We start from the raw sequence: 19,117 nt of genomic DNA, 5'->3' as shown, positions 1-19,117 counted from the left end.
TAATACCGAAATAATCATTTGGTTTAAGCCAGGTTTCAGTAAGGCAAAGTATATCGAAGCTATTATCTGTGACTATTTCATTTACAATAACTGCCTTAGGTGTGAGTGATCTAATGTTTAGAAGACCTAGCTTTAGAAATAGTTTTTGTTTACTAATAGCAACATTTTCTGTTTTAATAACAATTAGATTTTTCCTAGATCCTGCATTAGATTTATTATTTGATCTCACTAAACGAGGAATAGACACGGTTTCTATGCAATATTCTACACTAGTATTTATATCAGTTGAATTGGTGCAGCAGAGACTATGATTTGGACTTTTGGTTACTAGTCAAAGGGTATTTAACATTTTGGAGATGCTATCTGACAGAAGATCCGTGATCAATGCAGCGTGATCTCATGAGAATACGTGTGTATTTTTACGTAAAGTGTAGTACTAATACACGTACATTTACTTACGTTTTAATACACAGAGAAATGTATAATGCTGACGTATTTATAGCATTAAAACGTAAAATATTTACGTATTAACAACTGATATACAAATTGTGGCCACCATGTTTTGGAGAAAAACATTTATTTCATAATATGATTTCCCCCCCCCCCACTTTCAATTCTTTTACTTCAATGAAAGGTTAGAAGAGGTCCAGCTCCTCTTCTTGGTGGACCATTGTAGTGTGGCGTGGACGGGGGGTCTGGCTTATGCCGTGGCCAAGGAGGGATCAGAGGCAGCCTTTTAATACCATATTAGTAATAGCCTTACTATTGTTAGTGTTACTGTTACTATTATTACTATTATTATTATTATTATTATTATTATTATCATTATTCCTCTTCCTTGTCATCCGGCCTCCCCCTCATTCCTGATGAAAAGTCTAATTGCTGTTATTATTGCTACTACTATTAGTATTATTAAATTATCATATAAGACTATATTATAATTTATTCCTCATCGTCAAAATATTATTTTTACTAATATTATCTTCATCAATATTACTGTCATAAATATGTATTTTATGTGTTTATTAATTTTTATTACGTCTGTTGTACATCTGTAAAGTTACTTCCACTCGCACACCCAATTACACTTGCACACTCGCACAAACCATGTTGGTTATGTATGTTTTTTTGTTTTTTTTATCTGTCACCTGCTCTTATGAATGTTTTGTTTTTGTTGCATATTAATAAAAAAAAATTGCTGGGGCTGTTCGTATGCTCCGATACCAATAGGCCTACCAGGCTGTGTGTGTAGAGTAACTTCTGTTGAATGCTCTTGATTGTTGATCAATTAAAACTAAATCGTATATGTAAGTAAAGTAAAACATGACCTGTTACCTGATTTATGTATAACGAGTGGTTCCCTACATTATTACAGGACGTGTGCAGGTCAAGAAGTTTAATGAACGCAAACATCTGAAGTGTGCGGCCCGAAAACCAGCGTCTCAGACAGTGTGCGAATACTGAATTGAATTCTCTTTCACATCTTGCACTTGTACGAATGAATTCACACTAAATTATGTAAAAAAAGTCTTAGCAAGTATCCTAGTAAACAAAGTCGGTTATATCTCAAGTGACCGTAGCGTTGTTCAAATGGGGTCTGTGCGTTCGGTCTTAAAGGGACAGCAGCCTAATTTACATTTACATTTAGTCATTTAGCAGACGCCTTTATCCAAAGCGACTTACAAATTAGGACTAAATTCAGCAAATCATCATAAAGAGGCAAAAGCAACAACAACGCAAGAAGTGCTCAAAATACGAAGTTCAGGTATTATTCAGAGTAGCATAAGCCTGATAAGTGATGTTTCAAAGGGAAAGGAAATTTTTTTTTTTTTTTTTTTTTTTTTTTTTCTATAAGGTTAAGTGCTCACGGAAGAGATTGGTTTTCAGCTGTCTTTTGAATGTTGTCAGGGATTCTGCATTCCGGATGAGGGTGGGGAGAGCGTTCCACCAGCATGGAACTGTATAATAAACCTATAAACCTGCTGCTGTGTTTTAATGTTAATCAAACAAAGGACAAATAAATGACTCACTGCTCTTGACTAAATATGCTACCCTTTTCAACTTTACAAAAATATCCATCTATATATAATTTATACAGTAATGAATGTGCAATTTATTTTTTTCACATTTGATGACTTTATTCATATTTCTGTACCTGTTAGATCTACCTGAAAAACTCTAAACACTGTTTATTTCATTTGTAGCCTTTCTTTGTTCTATTGTATTTATTTGTCCTATTTGTAATTCGATTATTTGCTCTTATTTTGTTACTGACTGCTTACTTGTCTTTAATAATGTTTTAAATTCACATTAATTAGGCTGGTAGTTTTTGTTGTATCAAAATTGGATTAAATAATTGATATTTCACTGTTGTCTAAACATCTGAACCACTGACCCGATCCTCAGCACTGAGCCCTGCTGAAGCAGCTCTAGTCTAAATATGTGCTGTGATATTAAATGAAAGATCAAATATGATAGAGCAATAGATTGAACAGTGACAGTAACAGAAGCTCAGACAATGCATTTTAGCAGGCTTAATTAAGCATGAGAATAACTGAAATAAATATATATTTGATGAACAAATTAAGCCAACTAATATGATTTATATTCTTTTGGTTTCTCTACTAATACATTTAAAAATGACAAATGCAGTGACAATTCAGGTATTGGTTACGGTATCGGTACTTGGTATCGGCGAGAACCAAAAATGAAAGTATGGGTATCGGACTCGTTCTGCAAAAAGTGGTATCAGCGCATCCCTAATTAATAAAATGTTGTTGTTGAAAAATTACAATCGTTTCACGCTAAATTAACACTGCAGCCCGTCTGAGATATATAGAGCCATTTCACATGGCTATGAGCATGATATTAATGATGATATTAATTAATGAGCATGATATTAAGTATATGATAAGTATATAATACAACTTTCATTCTTCAGGTCAATCATATTTTCATAGGAAAAAAATCTGTTTCAATATCCTTTCAATAGTTAAGGTGATTTCCCAGTCCTGACAGCGCTGGTCAGTGGATTGATCTCTATGACGTGAAACATTAGATACCATATATATGTAATTTGAGTAAAAAAATTAAATTAAATAAAGACATTGTTTGATAAGTGCTGATTGAAGTCCTTGAAATCCGAAAAAGTAGTGTTTAAAGTCCTGCAATTTCATTTGACAGAATCTGTACGAACCCTGTGAACAGTATTGGGGCAGTGTGTCCCTTCAGCCACGGCCATCTCCATAAAACTTGTTCCTGTAGGATTTCCTTGGGACGTTTGTAGTTGTATTGTAATAGGATTATCAAGGTCTGCAAGAAGCCAGAAAATCACCAACTAGCTTTTTATTGTTTATCATTATCTGTTTATTTTCTCTTCAAGATTTAGATTATCTCGAAATTAAAAATGTCTGGCATTTTTTGGAAAACAGCTAAATATCCAAAACTGTATAACATGCATTTGAAACATGTCATGACAGCATGTGTAAAGATTAGGCTGTTCACACAAGACATCAGATTTAGTCTAGATACAGTACAGCCGTACACTGTGTGAACACTGAGTAATTATACTGTATTGATGACCGGATGTTCACACTATTGTATTGTTTTTCTTTAAGCAGCACGGGTGGAAACAGATCAGGAGAAGACAAATAGACTGAGCCAGTCTGCTGTTAATGACAAACTTAAGACATCAAGAGAAAACACAAGCAGCAGCACCATGGGAAAACACCACAGCGATGGAAAGAGTTTAAGGGTTGCACATGATATCAAGAACAGCTGGAGCAGAAAAATATCTTGTAAAAGCAATGAAAACCTGCCCATGTTTAAACTCCACCTGGATGAAGCGTGGCAGAACCGTGATGGATTCTGCAGAAGAAGAACGTTTGGGAGAAACATCACTAAAGAGAACAAGACCATCATGATGATCGGAGCCACAGGTGCAGGAAAAACCACTCTAATTAACAGCATGATCAACTACATCCTGGGAGTGCAATGGGAAGATGACTTCCGGTTTGTGCTGATAGATGAAGGGAAGCAGAAATCCCAGGCTGAACGTCAGACTTCGGAGATCACGGCATATCAAATCAATCACATGAATGGTTTCCAGGTCCCATATTCTCTGACCATTGTGGACACACCAGGCTTCGGTGATACCAGAGGAATTTCACATGACCAGAAAATCACAACGCAGATTCAGGAGTTCTTTTCTAATCCAGGAGGGATCGACCGCATTGATGCCGTGTGTTTTGTAGTACAGGCTTCACTTGCTCGTCTGACACACACACAGAAATACGTCTTTGACTCCATTCTTTCCATATTTGGGAAGGATATTGCTGAAAACATCCTTGTGATGGTCACCTTTGCAGATGGGAAAAAACCTTATGTTCTCGAGGCCATCAAAGTCTCTGAGGTTCCCTGTTCTACCAATGAGTCTGGAGAACCACTTCACTTCAAGTTCAACAACTCTGCTCTGTTTGCTACCAATAACACATCGGCAGACAAGTCTGACTGTGACAACTATGATCAGATGTTCTGGAAGCTGGGATTTTCTAGCATGAGAAAGTTCTTCCCATCCCTTATAAAGATGCAAACCCAGAGCTTGTCTTTGACACGGGAAGTCCTGAAAGAGCGACAGCAGCTTGAAGTGCTTGTGGAACGTCTCCAGACCCAAATCAATGCTGGTCTGATGAAACTGGATGAAATCAAGAAGACAAGAGCAGCTCTGGAGCAACACAAGGCGGAAATGGAGGCAAACAAGGATTATGAATATGAATTTGATGTAACTGTCCCAAAACAGATCGAAAACAAAACTGGCTACTACTCAACCAATTGCCAGAAGTGTCACTTCACGTGTAATGACAAATGCACTTGTATAAATGACAGTGATAGATATAAGTGCATTGTCATGAAAGCTGGAGTGTGTACGGTGTGTCCAGGAAAGTGTGCCTGGAATGTGCACTTCCGTCAGAAATACAAATGGGAATATGTCCAAGAAAAGAGAAAGGGAACCTATCAGGATTTAAAGAAGCGATATGAGGCTGCACATGGACAGGTCATGTCAAAAGAAAAGATCTTTGAAGAGCTTGAAAAGGAGTTTGAGGTTGTCCAGGATAATGTGACTGCACTAATTAAAAGATCTCAAAAGTGTTTGGAGCGTCTGGAGGAAATCGCCCTCAAGCCCAATCCTCTGTTCACTCCTGACTACATTGATCTGATGATCGAGTCTGAGAAACAAGAAGCCAGGCCTGGATTTCTAGATCGCATTCAGGCTTTAATGGAGGTCAGGAAGAAGGCAGAGATCATCAGTAAGGTGTCCACTGGTGAAGTGCTTCCAGAAGACTGGGAAACATACAAACCTGCAACAAGAAAAAAAGAACCAGCCTATTCAAGAGTCCTGCTCAGAAGAGCAAAGTATTTTGCATTCAAGCGAAACTTTAACCCTTTATCTACAATTACTACGACTATAAACTAAAACATTTGACTCTATAATAAAAATGCATGCATCTTAAGACACTTAAACTACTTTGAAAAATACAGTAGTTTAAATGGTCTTCATCTTCTAAACATGATGTACAGTACAAACCTGTATTATTTTGCTGAACAGCCTGTGAGAAAATCATACATCTAAAATTGACTCATGTTATATTGAACGAGTTGAATATGAATATGTCATGTATCACAAATGATCAGAAAGTATCAAACTGCTGTTTTGGGAAGATGTAATTTTACTTTCATTGATTCTAGTTATTCATTCTGCATGAACAAGAAAATAAGTAAAGTTAATGAAATCAATGAATGCATTTAAAACACACACACACACACACACGTACTTTCATTTTGATAATGTATTAGTAAATGTTTAAATTAATATTAACTGAGATGAATTAATGCAGTAGAAGTATTGTTCATTCTCAGTTCATCATAACTAAGTTAGTTAACTAATGTTAACTGATGAACCTGATTATAAAGTGGTAGCATATATAATGGTTATGATAATCAGTCAGGATATTTCTCCTACTTTAACTCAGTTCTGAGACGTGTCACACGTGTCCTGGACTCTTATGTTCTGCTGTTCCTGTTGTGTGTCTGTAGTTCTCTGAAGTTTTCCCTGTGATTAGACTTGATTGTTCGCAGCTGTTAGCCTGTTGCTCTGGTGTATGTTATCCTCAGTCAGTCATTCTGTGAAACGAGGAGCAAAGGCAGGAGACGGAGACGGAGGAGTGGATTTAATGATGAAAACACGGGAACATGGAGAACTGAGAACTGAGGGACTGAACCCAAACACACACAACATCAGGTGCAATGTCACTATAGACAACAGAATGAAGTGGAACCTTCCATTTTAAAATAATTGTATGATTTTATTAAAAATACACAATTGCTTTCTTTTTTACTTTTAAGATGTTTTCTTACTGTCAATTACATTTTTCACCTGATCATAAACTTGTTTTATGTATTTACCACTATATTTTTTTGTAATAATCATTTAACAAGTATTCATTACTTCAATTAACTCATTGTTTCGACCTATAATACATTGTTTAAATGAATACATTATTAGCTAACTGCATGATTTGTATATGTACATTTCTGAAATACATAACTCCTGTAAGACAGTCTCCTCTGATAACAGATCTCTCTCTAAACTATAATGTAGACTCATGCACTCTCTGGAAAGCTGCTTTGAAACGATGTCTGTTGTGAAAAGCGCTATTCAAATAAATATGAATTGAATAAAATTTAACCATGTGTTTAACATGTGCTTTATTTTGTGTCATTTGATAAAAAACCTCACTTTTATTATTTTTCCACCAATCTCTCGAGTACAGCGAATAGTCTGTCCATCCTCTCATCTGTCTCTCTCTCTGTCTTCTCTAATCATCTCCTCTTCATCCATCTTCCTCTGTTGCTCCTCATCCTCATCCGGCTCATCCACTGCTTTCTCTCGTTAATAAATAATGGACAGGAGCTCATAATAGACACTATACTGTATATTTGACAGTAGCGCATTGGTTTGAGTTAGGATGTAGTAAAGTAACTGTACTACTACTAATAAGAAGATCACTTTTAACTGTACATTAGTTGTGATTTGCTTCTGTTCCTGTTTCCTATCCCCTGTGACTTTTTCCAGGTGTGTCTTGTTAGCTTATTGTGTATATTAAATACCCCTATGTTTTCAAACGGGTCGTTGTGTTTATCAGTGGTTGTACTATAAAGACAGCCTATGAGTTTCAGAACTGTAAACGTCCTTGTTAGTCTAAAATCAGCTCTTATTGAAACCAAGCTCAGAAAACGACACATGATGTAATAGTGTGACGAGGCACCGCCTCTGCAGAAGAAGGTCGACGCCCACTTCTACATCATCACGTCTTTGGCTCCGCCCACTGATTCACTCGTGTCATGTAGTGGTAAATACGAGAGCGACGCAAACACAGGATTACAGCAACTAAACCATAGAGACACCTGAGGATTACGAGACGTGTGGAAGTGCCGAGTTGTGGGAAAACAGTCTTTGATTTGCCTTGTGATCCTAACACTGAGAAAGTGAGGATGAACAATTTATAAACAAAGTTCCAGATCGAGTCAGTAAGACACTGTTTTAAACCAGGATAAGAGCTGATCTGAGCTGATCGACGGCATCGCTGTTTCAGCAGAGCTGCTTTATAGCCTGAACTCATTTAATAATTAATGATCTTTACAACAGAGCGGAGGGAACGTTTACACGGCAACGATGTACTAAAGATGGAAAAGTTCTTCCTTTGGACAGACGATAAAGCTGTCACAACAATCCCCGTTCACACGGATCAGTGAAAAGAACTAAAAACGCAGTATTCTCCTGCCAGCCCAGTAGGTGGCGATGTCACATTGTGAAGAAACAAAATAAACTCTTTAATGCACTCACATGTGTCATCACTTTCCACTGAAACAAATGTCATTACAGAACCTGTGTGAAAAACTTTGCAAAGGCCTGTCGTGTTTGGAAACGCCTGTCGTGTTTGGAAACGCCTCTCTGATAGTGCTGGTTAAATAACTGTGGTCAGGCCAGCCTGTGCTCTTGAAAACACACTGATTCTAGCGCCTGTGTTGTGTTACGGTGCGCGCAAATACTGTTCATTTATAGATACTGACAATAATGAGTAAACGAGTAAACTAAAATATGCATGAATAAATATAAAACAATATATAGGCTGATAAGCTGAAATTGACTATATAAAAATGACTATATATACAAAGATTAAAAATGGGCCTGATAACGTGAAGTTGACTTTAAATGATGGGTAATAATAATTAAAATCAAAATAACTGTGTGATGTGGAATAACACTTAGAAAAGCCTTACATAACTCATATATATAACCAGTTTTATCTGTAAATTCATAACCACGGCCTAAATTATGACAAGATTTGTAGCAGGTGAACCAGTGGTGTGTGTGTGTGTGTGTGTGTGTGTGTGTGTGTGTTACACAGGAGATGATGATTATTGTGATATTGGCAATTCATTCCCCGTCACCATTACGCATATCTCCACCTATCAGTAACTGAGCAATGTTTTACTGTCTCAAAAGCCTTTATTCTCAACCCAAACCCACAGTCAATCACTATTACTCGCTGTGTTATAATATTTAATAATGTCTAGGGTTCAGGAGTTAACATTAGATTAAGAAGTTAATGATAAATAAGTGGACGGTTTACATTAAGTTCCACATGTTAATGTGAGGACAGGTAATCGCAATATAATACGAAAAGTAACTTAAGTGAAATTAACTTCAGCCCACAATAACTAAATGAGCAAACAAAAGTCATGAAAATAAAACTCGCACTCAAAAAAGTGATCATGGGCATTCATTGGATGACCATAAATCACTCTTTTTTTAATTAATTTTTTTAAGAAATGTAAACTTATGTAAACAATCTAACAAAAAAGCCCATGGCTTGGCTGGCTTTGTTGAGAGTTTTTCTGGACATTTCATATGAAAACCAATAGACCACATGTTATTCAATGCACATTTTCCTCCAAAAAACCAATCGGCGGAAATGCTCATGATAATTGGAAACTGCTGAGACTAAAAGACATTGTGGAGTTAGTAGTTGCTCCAGTCCACACTGAGGAGACACTTGGTCAACTTGGAGAAGGCCAAAAACAGAGCGCACTCAGACTTCATGGACTTCAGTCTCTTACAGAAGGGAAGAGGTGGTCAGATTTCCAAAGAAGATGGCCAGCCCAGAGCCATAGAGAGAGAGAGTTGCGACACTCTTTGATGTCGCCGCTATGGCTGTCACGTGGTTCATGTAAGCCCCAATAGTTCCAAAACATACGCTGGCTGTCATGTTCTTCTGTGGGACAGACAGCAGCGATTGCATTATTGAACGGTAAATATAAAATAAAACACACACCCAAGTACTTTTTCAGCTGTTTCAGCTGTTTCAAGCATTTTGTTATGTCAGTTTTGCATTTGGAGACGCAGGGTGGCAATGAAATACTGTATATTACTTAGTTTTAGGCTATATTTTTGGAGGGAAAAGCTTAGTGTTCATGTTCGCATGGGTAGTAGCACTGGCTTTAGCGGCTCTAACTTAACTTTTCCATATCATTCATCTGATGATGGACGTCTCATGATATTTATTTTAGCACAACTGGGCTGTATTAGGCTATTGATTCCCGTGATTTTGCTTATAAATGCCGATTCAGCCATTAGCCTACCTTCGTGATCACGCAAAGAGGTCTGCCGTGGCGGTCCGTTCAGAATTCGCTTAGAAGCTAGATCACTTCTTCTGATTAAAGTGGCCACCCCCAAGACCACAACGTGAAACATGATCATGTTAAGACTAAGAATATAATTTTAAGATTAAGCCATACACATTATCAAAACTATAACAGATTAAAAACGAATTTACGCTTTTATGTTTGGGTCTATAGGTAAATGCAGAGTGAAGATTTTTCTCTATGGCTCTGGGTTAGTGTATGTAAAGTTAAATCTGAAATTGAAGGAAAGAGGGAGAAATATATATTCATCATTGTTTAATTAAAAGATTTGAGATCAAAATGGGAGCAGCCTATTGGTTGTGAGCACAGTGCTGCTGGAACAACCAGGGAAGCTGATTGGCCATTGAAACTCCACATGGCACAAAGGACCAGGTGTGTGTGATTGTCAGCATGCTGAAATCTTTGAGCAGTTGCTGTGCTTCTCCTACCCAAACTGGTGGATTTTGGAGATTATACAACCAAATGAGAAAGATTGGTAATCAGCATCGAGTCAATTGAGTTTGTTCAAAGACTGCTGGGAAAAGCCAAAATGTGTTCATCAACTTGGAGTGCTACTGGTAGGACAAATATTCATTGTGTTTGGGTTAGGGTTAGGTTTGATGCTAGCATTTTAGCATCTAGCATGCTAACTGGACATGTGCACTAAGTGTATTTGATTTTACATTGTTGTTGCCGTTTACAAGCTGCTATATAAACCGCAAATAGTTTAACAATATTGTTTGTACTTTTAATATCTCTGAATGTACATTTATTTATACTGTGTGTAGTGACTCATATATTTATATATGTTTTTCTATATAGGTTATTAAGCTAAGCATCTGAGATATTCATTGAAACAAGAAGGTCAAGTCATTGTTGAAAGATTTTCAATAAATTGATTCGATGAAGAATAATTCAATGCTTCGAGTTATTCCATGCACCCTTCTCTTAAAGTTGATTGAAGCCTTTTCAAGTTTGGGCAGACATTGAGGCAAAGAAACCCTGAGAACTTGACAGTGTACAGAGTAGGCTAAGAGTAAGGGTAGCTGTAACTCAATCCAAGTAACTTAAGCAATTAACTAACAAAACACTTGTAACTTCTGTTACAGCTATTGAGACATCAATTAAGCATGGCTGATACAAATGAAGGTTTTCAAATAAAATATTTTTCATTAAACAATGACAGACAACAAAAATGTGTGCTTGTGTGAGTGTGTGTGAACAAGAAAAACAAAAACCAGGGGCAGGTGATCCATGAAACAGACAGCCGTCACCATCGCCAGCCGTCGTTCACCACCAACAGCAGCCTTGGTTGACATGAGGCTGAAAAAAAAAAGTGTTTATTTTGTTAAAAATTCTTGTTAAAAAAAATCTTCTTACCATTTTGGATGCATGACCATGTTTTAGGCTCATCCTTGATTCACTGCTGTAGAGTAGCCTGTCAAGTAGTCTACTATTTGTTTTAAGACTACTGAATAATACCTTGAATAATACTTTTGAAGAACAATCATTAAACTAGTGTGGATATTACAATACAAAGTTTCCTCACAGTAAATGAGAATCTGAGATGGGCTCTGATACAATTTAAGTACAGCCAACACGTCACATAATGAAAAGTAAGTATATCCAAAAAAATTTAATTAAATAAAAGTTGCTATAAAGGTGGTAGCGATTCATTACCGAACTCTTACTGTCACAGCTGACGAAGTCGCGCTAGCTACTGTAACTAGCTAGCAGGCAGTGCTTGGAAATTGGTTGAAACAACCAACATAAAATATAAATAATTACGCTGTGAATGTACAAATGAAGACCAGTATAAGCATCGCAAAGGGCCTCTGATACAATATAGACAGTTGACAATTCAAAAGAGGTCGATATTTCAGCAACTTACCTCTGGAACAACTCAACGCGCAGCAATGTAAGTGAATGGTGTCCAAAGCCAAAATGACAGTGTTTGGAACTAATCCGATCTTCAAATCCCGGAAGTAGGCGGTTAAAAGTGCCGCCATTTTTTACAACGGTGGTCTATGGGAGTGTCGCAACTCTCTCTCTCTATGGCTCTGGGCCAGCCCTGTTCCAGGTTAATGCAGGGTTCCCACACCTCGGTTAACTTCAGATTCAAGGACCTTTCGATGACTTTTTTTTCAGGTCCAATACCCCCAAATTCAAGGACTTCATGTGGGAACACATTTCAAGAGAGAGCAAGGTTACATCGTGTTTCCTCGTAAGATACATTGTTACAGTTGTCATGTGTCAAACAAAACTATGCTTTTTTGCATTTATCTTTGGCCATATGACAGAGATCAGGGCCCGTATTCATAAAGATTCTAAGAATCCTCTCAGAAAACTCTTAATTTAGCTCAAAAACTTTTACTTAGGAGTCTTAGCTTAAGAGCAATTCGGGACCGATCTGAGAGCAACTCTGAGTAAGGAAAAGACAAAAACTTTCATCTTAGTGAGGAGGCGGGGTTGCTCGTTGCTATGTATGACACAATCTTTTGAAGACTGTGATTGGTTGGTTTTCCAAGAAGGGGAAAAAAAGTGATTTTAAGTATAGGGTCTATTATAAGCCTTCACTTTGAAATTAAATGCGTAATTTTTCCTATTTTACCGTTCACACACACACACACACACACACACATTATATATGTGTATATAAATCCTTTTTATTTTTATTTACCATGCTGTTAATTTCCTATAAGGTATTTGATTGGCTTAGAATGATAAAAATTGTTCCACTCTTTCCAATTACACTGATTGCTGGCATGTCTATTTAAGTGGTGGTTTGAATGTTGGTTTTAATGTATCAAACATGGAATTTTCCCAGTTGCCAAATATCGTAATGTAGTGATTACTTTCATTTCTGGCGCTATGGCATTTCTGTGCTGTGTCGGAGATGTTAGCGTGTCTCTAATAAGATCAGTCACAAACATGATCCCTGCACGATCTAATCTATAGCGTCTTATTAACTCACTGTCATCCATTGTCTGCAACACATTTCTTCTCCCTCTTCGTCTTTCTGCCATTTTCTCCTCTGCTAAAGAAACTCTTAAGCCTCTTAAAAGTCCTCGTCCGTGCTCCTAACAATTTTGACCTTAAGACCTCTTTTAAGGGTTAAGATGCTTTCTGAATTCGTTTTTTCTTTACTAGGATTTTTTCTTTAATTTTAAGAGTAAACGCCCACATTTCTAAGAATTTTCTTCGAATTTTGTCACTAGGAGCTACTCTTTGCATTAAGATTCTTTATGAATACGGGCCCAGATCTTCTATTTTGCATAAAACTGAAGAATATTCAGTACATCTTATACTGTATTCTAAAATGATCTGATATTAACTGGATTTTATTGAGGCTCATGTAACAGCCTATTTTCCACTTAACGTAACACGTAAATGCCCGTAACTAATGTAAATCAAGCAAGCTAGTGCGCATCGGCCACGAAGTGCTGGCGAAATAACACATTAGTGGACCAGAGGGAATAATACAGAATTTTTTTCCAGAAAACTTCTTGCACAAAATAAATTCAAGCACTTTCAAGGACCTGTGTCTGTGTGTGTTTGTTTTCAAAAACTTTCCAGGGCCTTGAATTTGTTTTTTTCAGATTCACAAACTTTCTGTTAATGAAGTAAGGTAAATATGGTGTATTAGATATCTTCCCGCCTCTCGTCTTCAGTGGCTGCCTCAGATTTCGGGAGTAAATAGAAAGAGCTATGTGGATTACGCTGGGAGACATTCTCATCAGTGCAGTAATGGCGGAACTCGCTGTGAACTCAATCAGGGCGGGTCCATGTTAAAACGGCCACTGATGCTGGTAACATCATGGCTTTAATAATGTTAGATCTCAGCTCTGCGTTTGATTTTGTTGATCATGGTATCCTCCTGTCTCGCTTGGAGCATTACATCGGTTTAAGAGGCACTGTACTCGACTGGTTTCGGTCCTTCTTGTCTAACAGAAGATACTCTGTAAATATAGGGAAGCATTCTTCTACTGTAGCACATGTTATATGTGGTGTCCCTCAGGGTTCAACTTTAGCACCGTTGCTGTTTTCTTTGTACATGTTACCCATAGGTTCTATATTTAGAAGATTTGGAGTTTCTTATCATTGCTATGCCGATGACACGCAGCATTATATACCATTTAAGTGCAATGACAAGTCTGCCATAAATAAATTGATGGAATGCCTTCAAGAATTGAAAGCATGGCTCAATAATAACTTTCTCCATTTGAATGACGACAAAACTCAAATAGTCCTGTTTGGGCCAACCGAGAACAGTGATTTGAGCAATGTTGACTTGGGTTCTCTCACTTCATATCGTTCGTTTGCTGCAAAGAATCTGGGTTTTATATTGGATAGTGGACTAAAATTTAACAAACAAATTAATACAGCTGTCAGTTCCAGTTTTTACCACCTCAGGAGACTTGCGAAAGTTAAACCATTCCTAAGCAGGAACAGTTTTGAGATTGTAATTCATGCTTTTATTTCATCATGGCTTGATTACTGTAATTCACTATATCAAGGGCTACCTGTTTCATCTATCCATCGGCTTCAACTGGTCCAAAATGCAGCTGCCCGTCTGCTTACAGGCATTCGCAAACGGGATCACATCACGCCTACATTACGCTCACTGCACTGGCTACCTGTTCAGTACCGTATTGAATTTAAAGTCTTGTTGTTTGTGTATAAAGCATTAAACAATCTCGCTCCTCAATACCTTACTGAGTTGGTTATGGAACACAAACCAGTCAGATTGCTCATATCACAGACCAATTATCTGTTACGAGTACCCAGATCCAGATAGAAATGCAGGGGTGACAGAGCCTTTGCGATAGCTGGCCCCAGGTTATGGAACAAATTGCCATTACACATCAAAACAGTGTCCACAGTGTCTGAGTTTAGAAGTCTTTTAAAAACCTATTTGTACTCTTGTGCGTGTAATGTCTTGTGAAAGTGATTTTAGTGATGTCTTGTGATTTTAATTTTTTGGGATGGATCTAGATATATCTTGTACAGCACTTTGGTCAACCAAGGTTGTTTTAAATGTGCTTTATAAATAAAGTAAAGTTAAAACTTTAAGTAAACTTGAAACTTGCAAGTGAAGTAGCCAAGTTATTAAACTTTTCCTGATTCCAGCGCATGGTCATCAGTGTAAGCATGTCTGTACGTCCTGCAAAAAAGAAAAAAATACACAAATCTGTGTTGTACCACATGTCCCTCACTGGCTACACTTTTCTTGTAACACTTTCAATCTAAGTAGTGCAGTGTGTGGTTGCCTTACCTGCTTTGGACATGTGCTTCTGTAACGAGTTATAAGTACAATCCAAGCTTAATGTATTGTTGTTTTTTCACTAAAATCCTTATTATTTTATTACTGATTTATTTCTGTTTTTCTTTGAGCAATATATGTTGATTTTGCGATTCACTCTCTAGAGACTTTTATTTTGACATATTTTTCTGCTGCTGTCCTGGTGCCATTTTGAGTGTGCGCGCGCCACTCTCTCCAGTTCCCAGGTAGTCTCGCGTAGCCAGACCTTCAGACTGACGGCAGAAGGTCTGGGCCCGTATCCCTAAAGATTCTGAGAATCCTCTCAGAGAGCTCCTAACTTAACCTAAAAATTCCTTGCCAGGAGTTTTAGCTTAGAAGTGATTCCAGAACATTTTCAGTGAACTCTGAGCAAGGAATGGATGGAAAATCCTATCTTAGTGAGGAGGTGTGGTTGACCCCGTTGCTAGGTATGAGTCATCATTTCAAAAGCCGTGATTGGTTGATCCTACAAGTTTGATGAAAATGAACTTTTGGTGATAATGAGCAAAGGATGTACCCTCAAATCAATAAACATAATTATACACTCTAATCTTATGCAGACTGTAATTGTAAATAATATTTCACATTCAAGAAAATATCTGGAAAATGAATAGTAAGCTGTAGGGGTTATAGCCTAACATTAGAATCTAAAATATGTGAAAACTTAAGCTCATTACACCCTGTTCAAATAATGATTCATGTCTTATTTGCTCATATTAATATCCTAGCTGGCATATTTTGTACTTTCACTCCCATATGGACCCCATTGAAAACAAGATGGCCTATCTCAAGGGGCTGTCCTTAATGAAGTAGAAATTGCAACGTTACAACTCAGTGTGGTCTTAACGAGGGTAACACGGCTCAGCTTTTATCAATGTCTGTGATTGCTGGCTGGTCTATTTATGAAGGCTTGTTAACAAATATCCTACAAACACAGAAAATGGAGAAAAAAAGGTTTTGTGCAGCTGCTTAGGGGAACTCCTAAGCCACTAAAAGTCCTCTTCCCTGCTCTTAGCAGATCTCGCCTTAGGAGCCCTTTTAAGCGCTAGGAATCTTGAGGAATAGCTTTTATATTAACTGGGATTTTCGTGTCACTTTTAGGGGAAATTCTAAGAAAACGTCATGACTCTGAGAATTTTCTTAGAATTTGCCCGCTAGGAGCCACTTTTTGCACAAAAATTCTTTAGGGATACAGGCCCTGGACTCTATCTGAGCTTTTCTTGGCCAAGGACCGCCCAAGAGGACGTTTGACTGACATGTAACGCAACCAATCACAGTTCGTTTTGTTCCGCGTCATGTTTAGGGGCGTGGCAATATAATGTCGATGTCCCTACAATAACAGACCGGTGTGCATCTAATAAATTATTCATTCATGAACGTTGTGCAAGTTTACTGCAACAATGGAGCCGCGAACTTCGCATAGTTTTTGAAAATCCAGCGTTTAATTGATCCTGGCAAGCGCTATTGTCGCAGTTGTAAACACAACGGCTTTCTTCTTCCACGAGGGGTTTTGGCATCACGGCATTTGTTTCTAGGCGGGCCGATAAAGAATGCGACACACACGTCTCCCGGACATCCTGTAGAATTCAACCAATCAGATCGCGACTTCGAAACTCCTGAAGTGTTTCCAGAAAAGTGTGCCATATGCATCAGACGTTCAGCCAACGGTTTGTGGGCGTGACGTCTGAGGCTGAGACTAGTTCCCAGGTGGATAAAATATTCAGTAGGTGGCGGTAATGCTCCTATGGAGTGAACGGCCAGACAACTAAAAGAAGAAGAAGAAGAAGACTCTCTCCAGTTCGCATTGCACATGCTGGGGAGAGGTAAGCGTTTTTCAGAGCTCTTCAATTTATGAGCAAATTAAGTTTGCAAAGTGTGTAAATTGATTTAATAACCCCTTGTAAACAGTACGGAGACTGTATAGTGTGTTTTGTTGTATGTTATATGCATGAGTGGATTAATAATTTGAAGATATATCGTGTGAGCTGTATGATCTGTATTAGCAAGGTTTTGAGTCATTAATCAACTAACTATTGTTGTATCATACAGGTGATGCAATAATGAGATGCTCACACGTCATTTATCAACTTTATTGATGTTGATCCACAGGTATTTCACTTTTATTGTGTTTTACATTCTATATTGTGATAATGTTATATGTATTTTGCATAATTTCCTGTAGCTCAGTGGTAAGAGCATTGCGTTAACAACGCAAGGTTGTGGGTTCGATCCCAGGGGATTGCACATACCTATGTATAAATGTATAGGATAACGCAATGTAAGTCGCTTTGGATAAAAGCGTCTGCCAAATGCATAAATGTAAATGTAATTGTTACACGCCAGTTCGCATTGCACATGCTGGGGAGAGGTGATGTAATAATGAGATGCTCACACTCATTTATCAACTTTATTGATGTTGATCCACAGATGGTGAGAAGTCCATGTTGGGCGTGACTGTTAATAAACATCCCCATTTTGGTGAATCGCAGTAACGGTGTCCTGGGGCCGTATTCACAAAGCATTTTATCTCACCACTAGGAGTACTCCTAAATCGCACTAAAAGATTTTAGCTAGGAGTTTTCTCTTAAAAGTTATTCACAACGCCTTTCAGACCTACTCTTAGTAAAGAATAATGACAATTCATAAACTAAGAGTGAGCCTTCGTTGCTATGGATGACGTCATTACTCATGCACAAGCTTGACTGAAGTGACCACCTTGATTGGCTGATGATTGTAACGCGGGAATGATTCCAAACACCTCCCCTACGATGATGAGTGACAGGTGACAGGTCTGAGAATGCGTGTGCTACACAAGTAGTGCGAAGGACGGAAGAGGATGAATTACTGAATAAATAGCCTAAATGAATAAAGAGTAAGGCAAAACAAATAGCCTAGTAGCCTAATGAAACATATGGATTGATGCAATATCTTTGCAACATTATTGAATTAATCTGTCACTATATGCCTCTGCCTACGTTTGCAAAGAGTAGAACATTTTAATTTGATTCACAATGAAAAGTTACAATTAGTTTACATGCAGTGAGTAGCCTAGTTTTGGTTGTTGTTGGTGGCGTTATTGCATCCCTAATGCCTACAATGCAAAATTGTTCCCTCGCGATTGGAAGCTCCTGTTGCCGCCGCATACGCATTTCAAAACATCGCAACGTGAAATGCCACAAAAAGCGGTTTGTGAATAGGTCTTAGTGAGTTAGGAGTCCTCTCGACTTCTTTTAAGCTGTCCCAGGCTTAGGTGCTACTTTTAGGGCTAAAATGCTTCATGAATTACTCTTAGTCAAAAAAATTAAGAGTCCTAAAGTTACGAGTGACACGCCCATTATTTTTAGGAGTTGCTCCTAAATTCGCCAGTTAGGAGCTACTTTTAGCCTTAAAATTCTTTGTGAATACGGCCCCTGGTCCTTCTTATACACAACGCAGAGAGAGAGTATTGTAACAGTGGTCAGCTGCAGACCGGTTACACTTCGTGGTCACAGCAATCCTAGAGAGGAAGGCGTTACACTGCTCAACCTCCTCCCCAAGTGTCAATCTATTTAACCTATTAAAGAAAATACTTAAAAGCTGCCAACATACCTTTTCAGGTGTTCAGGGACAGTCAATGACATGGTAATGTTTTCTTACCTCGCATTTAAAGTCATGGGCTTTGGCATGAAACACTGAGAGGAACGGTTTCATGCTAAGAAGGTGCTGGAGCTCCGGGCAGCTTTTTGCCACTTTGTTGAGGTAGGGGCCAGTACTTGCATCTTATACTGTACTCTAAAATTATCTGATATTAACTCTTGCATGGATTTTATTGAAAAGAGCTTAGGCTCATGTAACCGCCTATTTTCCACTTAACGTAAAGCGTAAATGCCCGTAACTAATGTAAATCAAGCAAGCTAGTGCGCATAGGCCACGAAGTGCTGGCGGAATAACACATTAGTGGACCAGAGGGAATAATACAGAATTTTTTGCCAGAAAACTTCTTGCACAAAATAAATTCAAGCACTTTCAAGGACCTGTGTCTGTGTGTGTTTGTTTTCACAAACTTTCCAGGGCCTTTTTTTATTTTATTTT

The 19,117-nt window shown here is 37.9% G+C and overlaps 1 protein-coding gene across 4 annotated transcripts in view; it reads left to right on the top strand.

Annotated features, from left to right (window-relative positions):
- Positions 1–6,757, top strand: part of LOC309496966 (uncharacterized protein) — a gene marked incomplete at its 5' end in the record, with an annotated part of 22,373 nt that extends 15,616 nt beyond the window's left edge. For 3 of the 4 annotated variants that reach the window (XM_082167160.1, XM_082167161.1, XM_082167158.1), the window contains one exon: positions 3,618–6,757. In XM_082167160.1, coding sequence (XP_082023286.1) covers positions 3,618–5,473 — 1,856 coding nt within the window. In that variant the 3' untranslated portion in view covers positions 5,474–6,757. The remainder of the gene's footprint in view (positions 1–3,617) is intronic. The other variant, XM_082167159.1, reaches the window with a different exon arrangement.
- Between the last annotated feature and the right edge of the window lie 12,360 nt (positions 6,758–19,117).

The sequence above is a fragment of the Leuciscus leuciscus genome, assembly GCF_965113295.1.
Source record: "Leuciscus leuciscus genome assembly, chromosome: 4".
NCBI classification, from domain to species: Eukaryota; Metazoa; Chordata; class Actinopteri; order Cypriniformes; family Leuciscidae; genus Leuciscus; species Leuciscus leuciscus.
The sequence above is the reverse complement of the archived record's forward strand: the minus strand, read 5'-3'. Positions and strand labels throughout refer to the sequence as shown.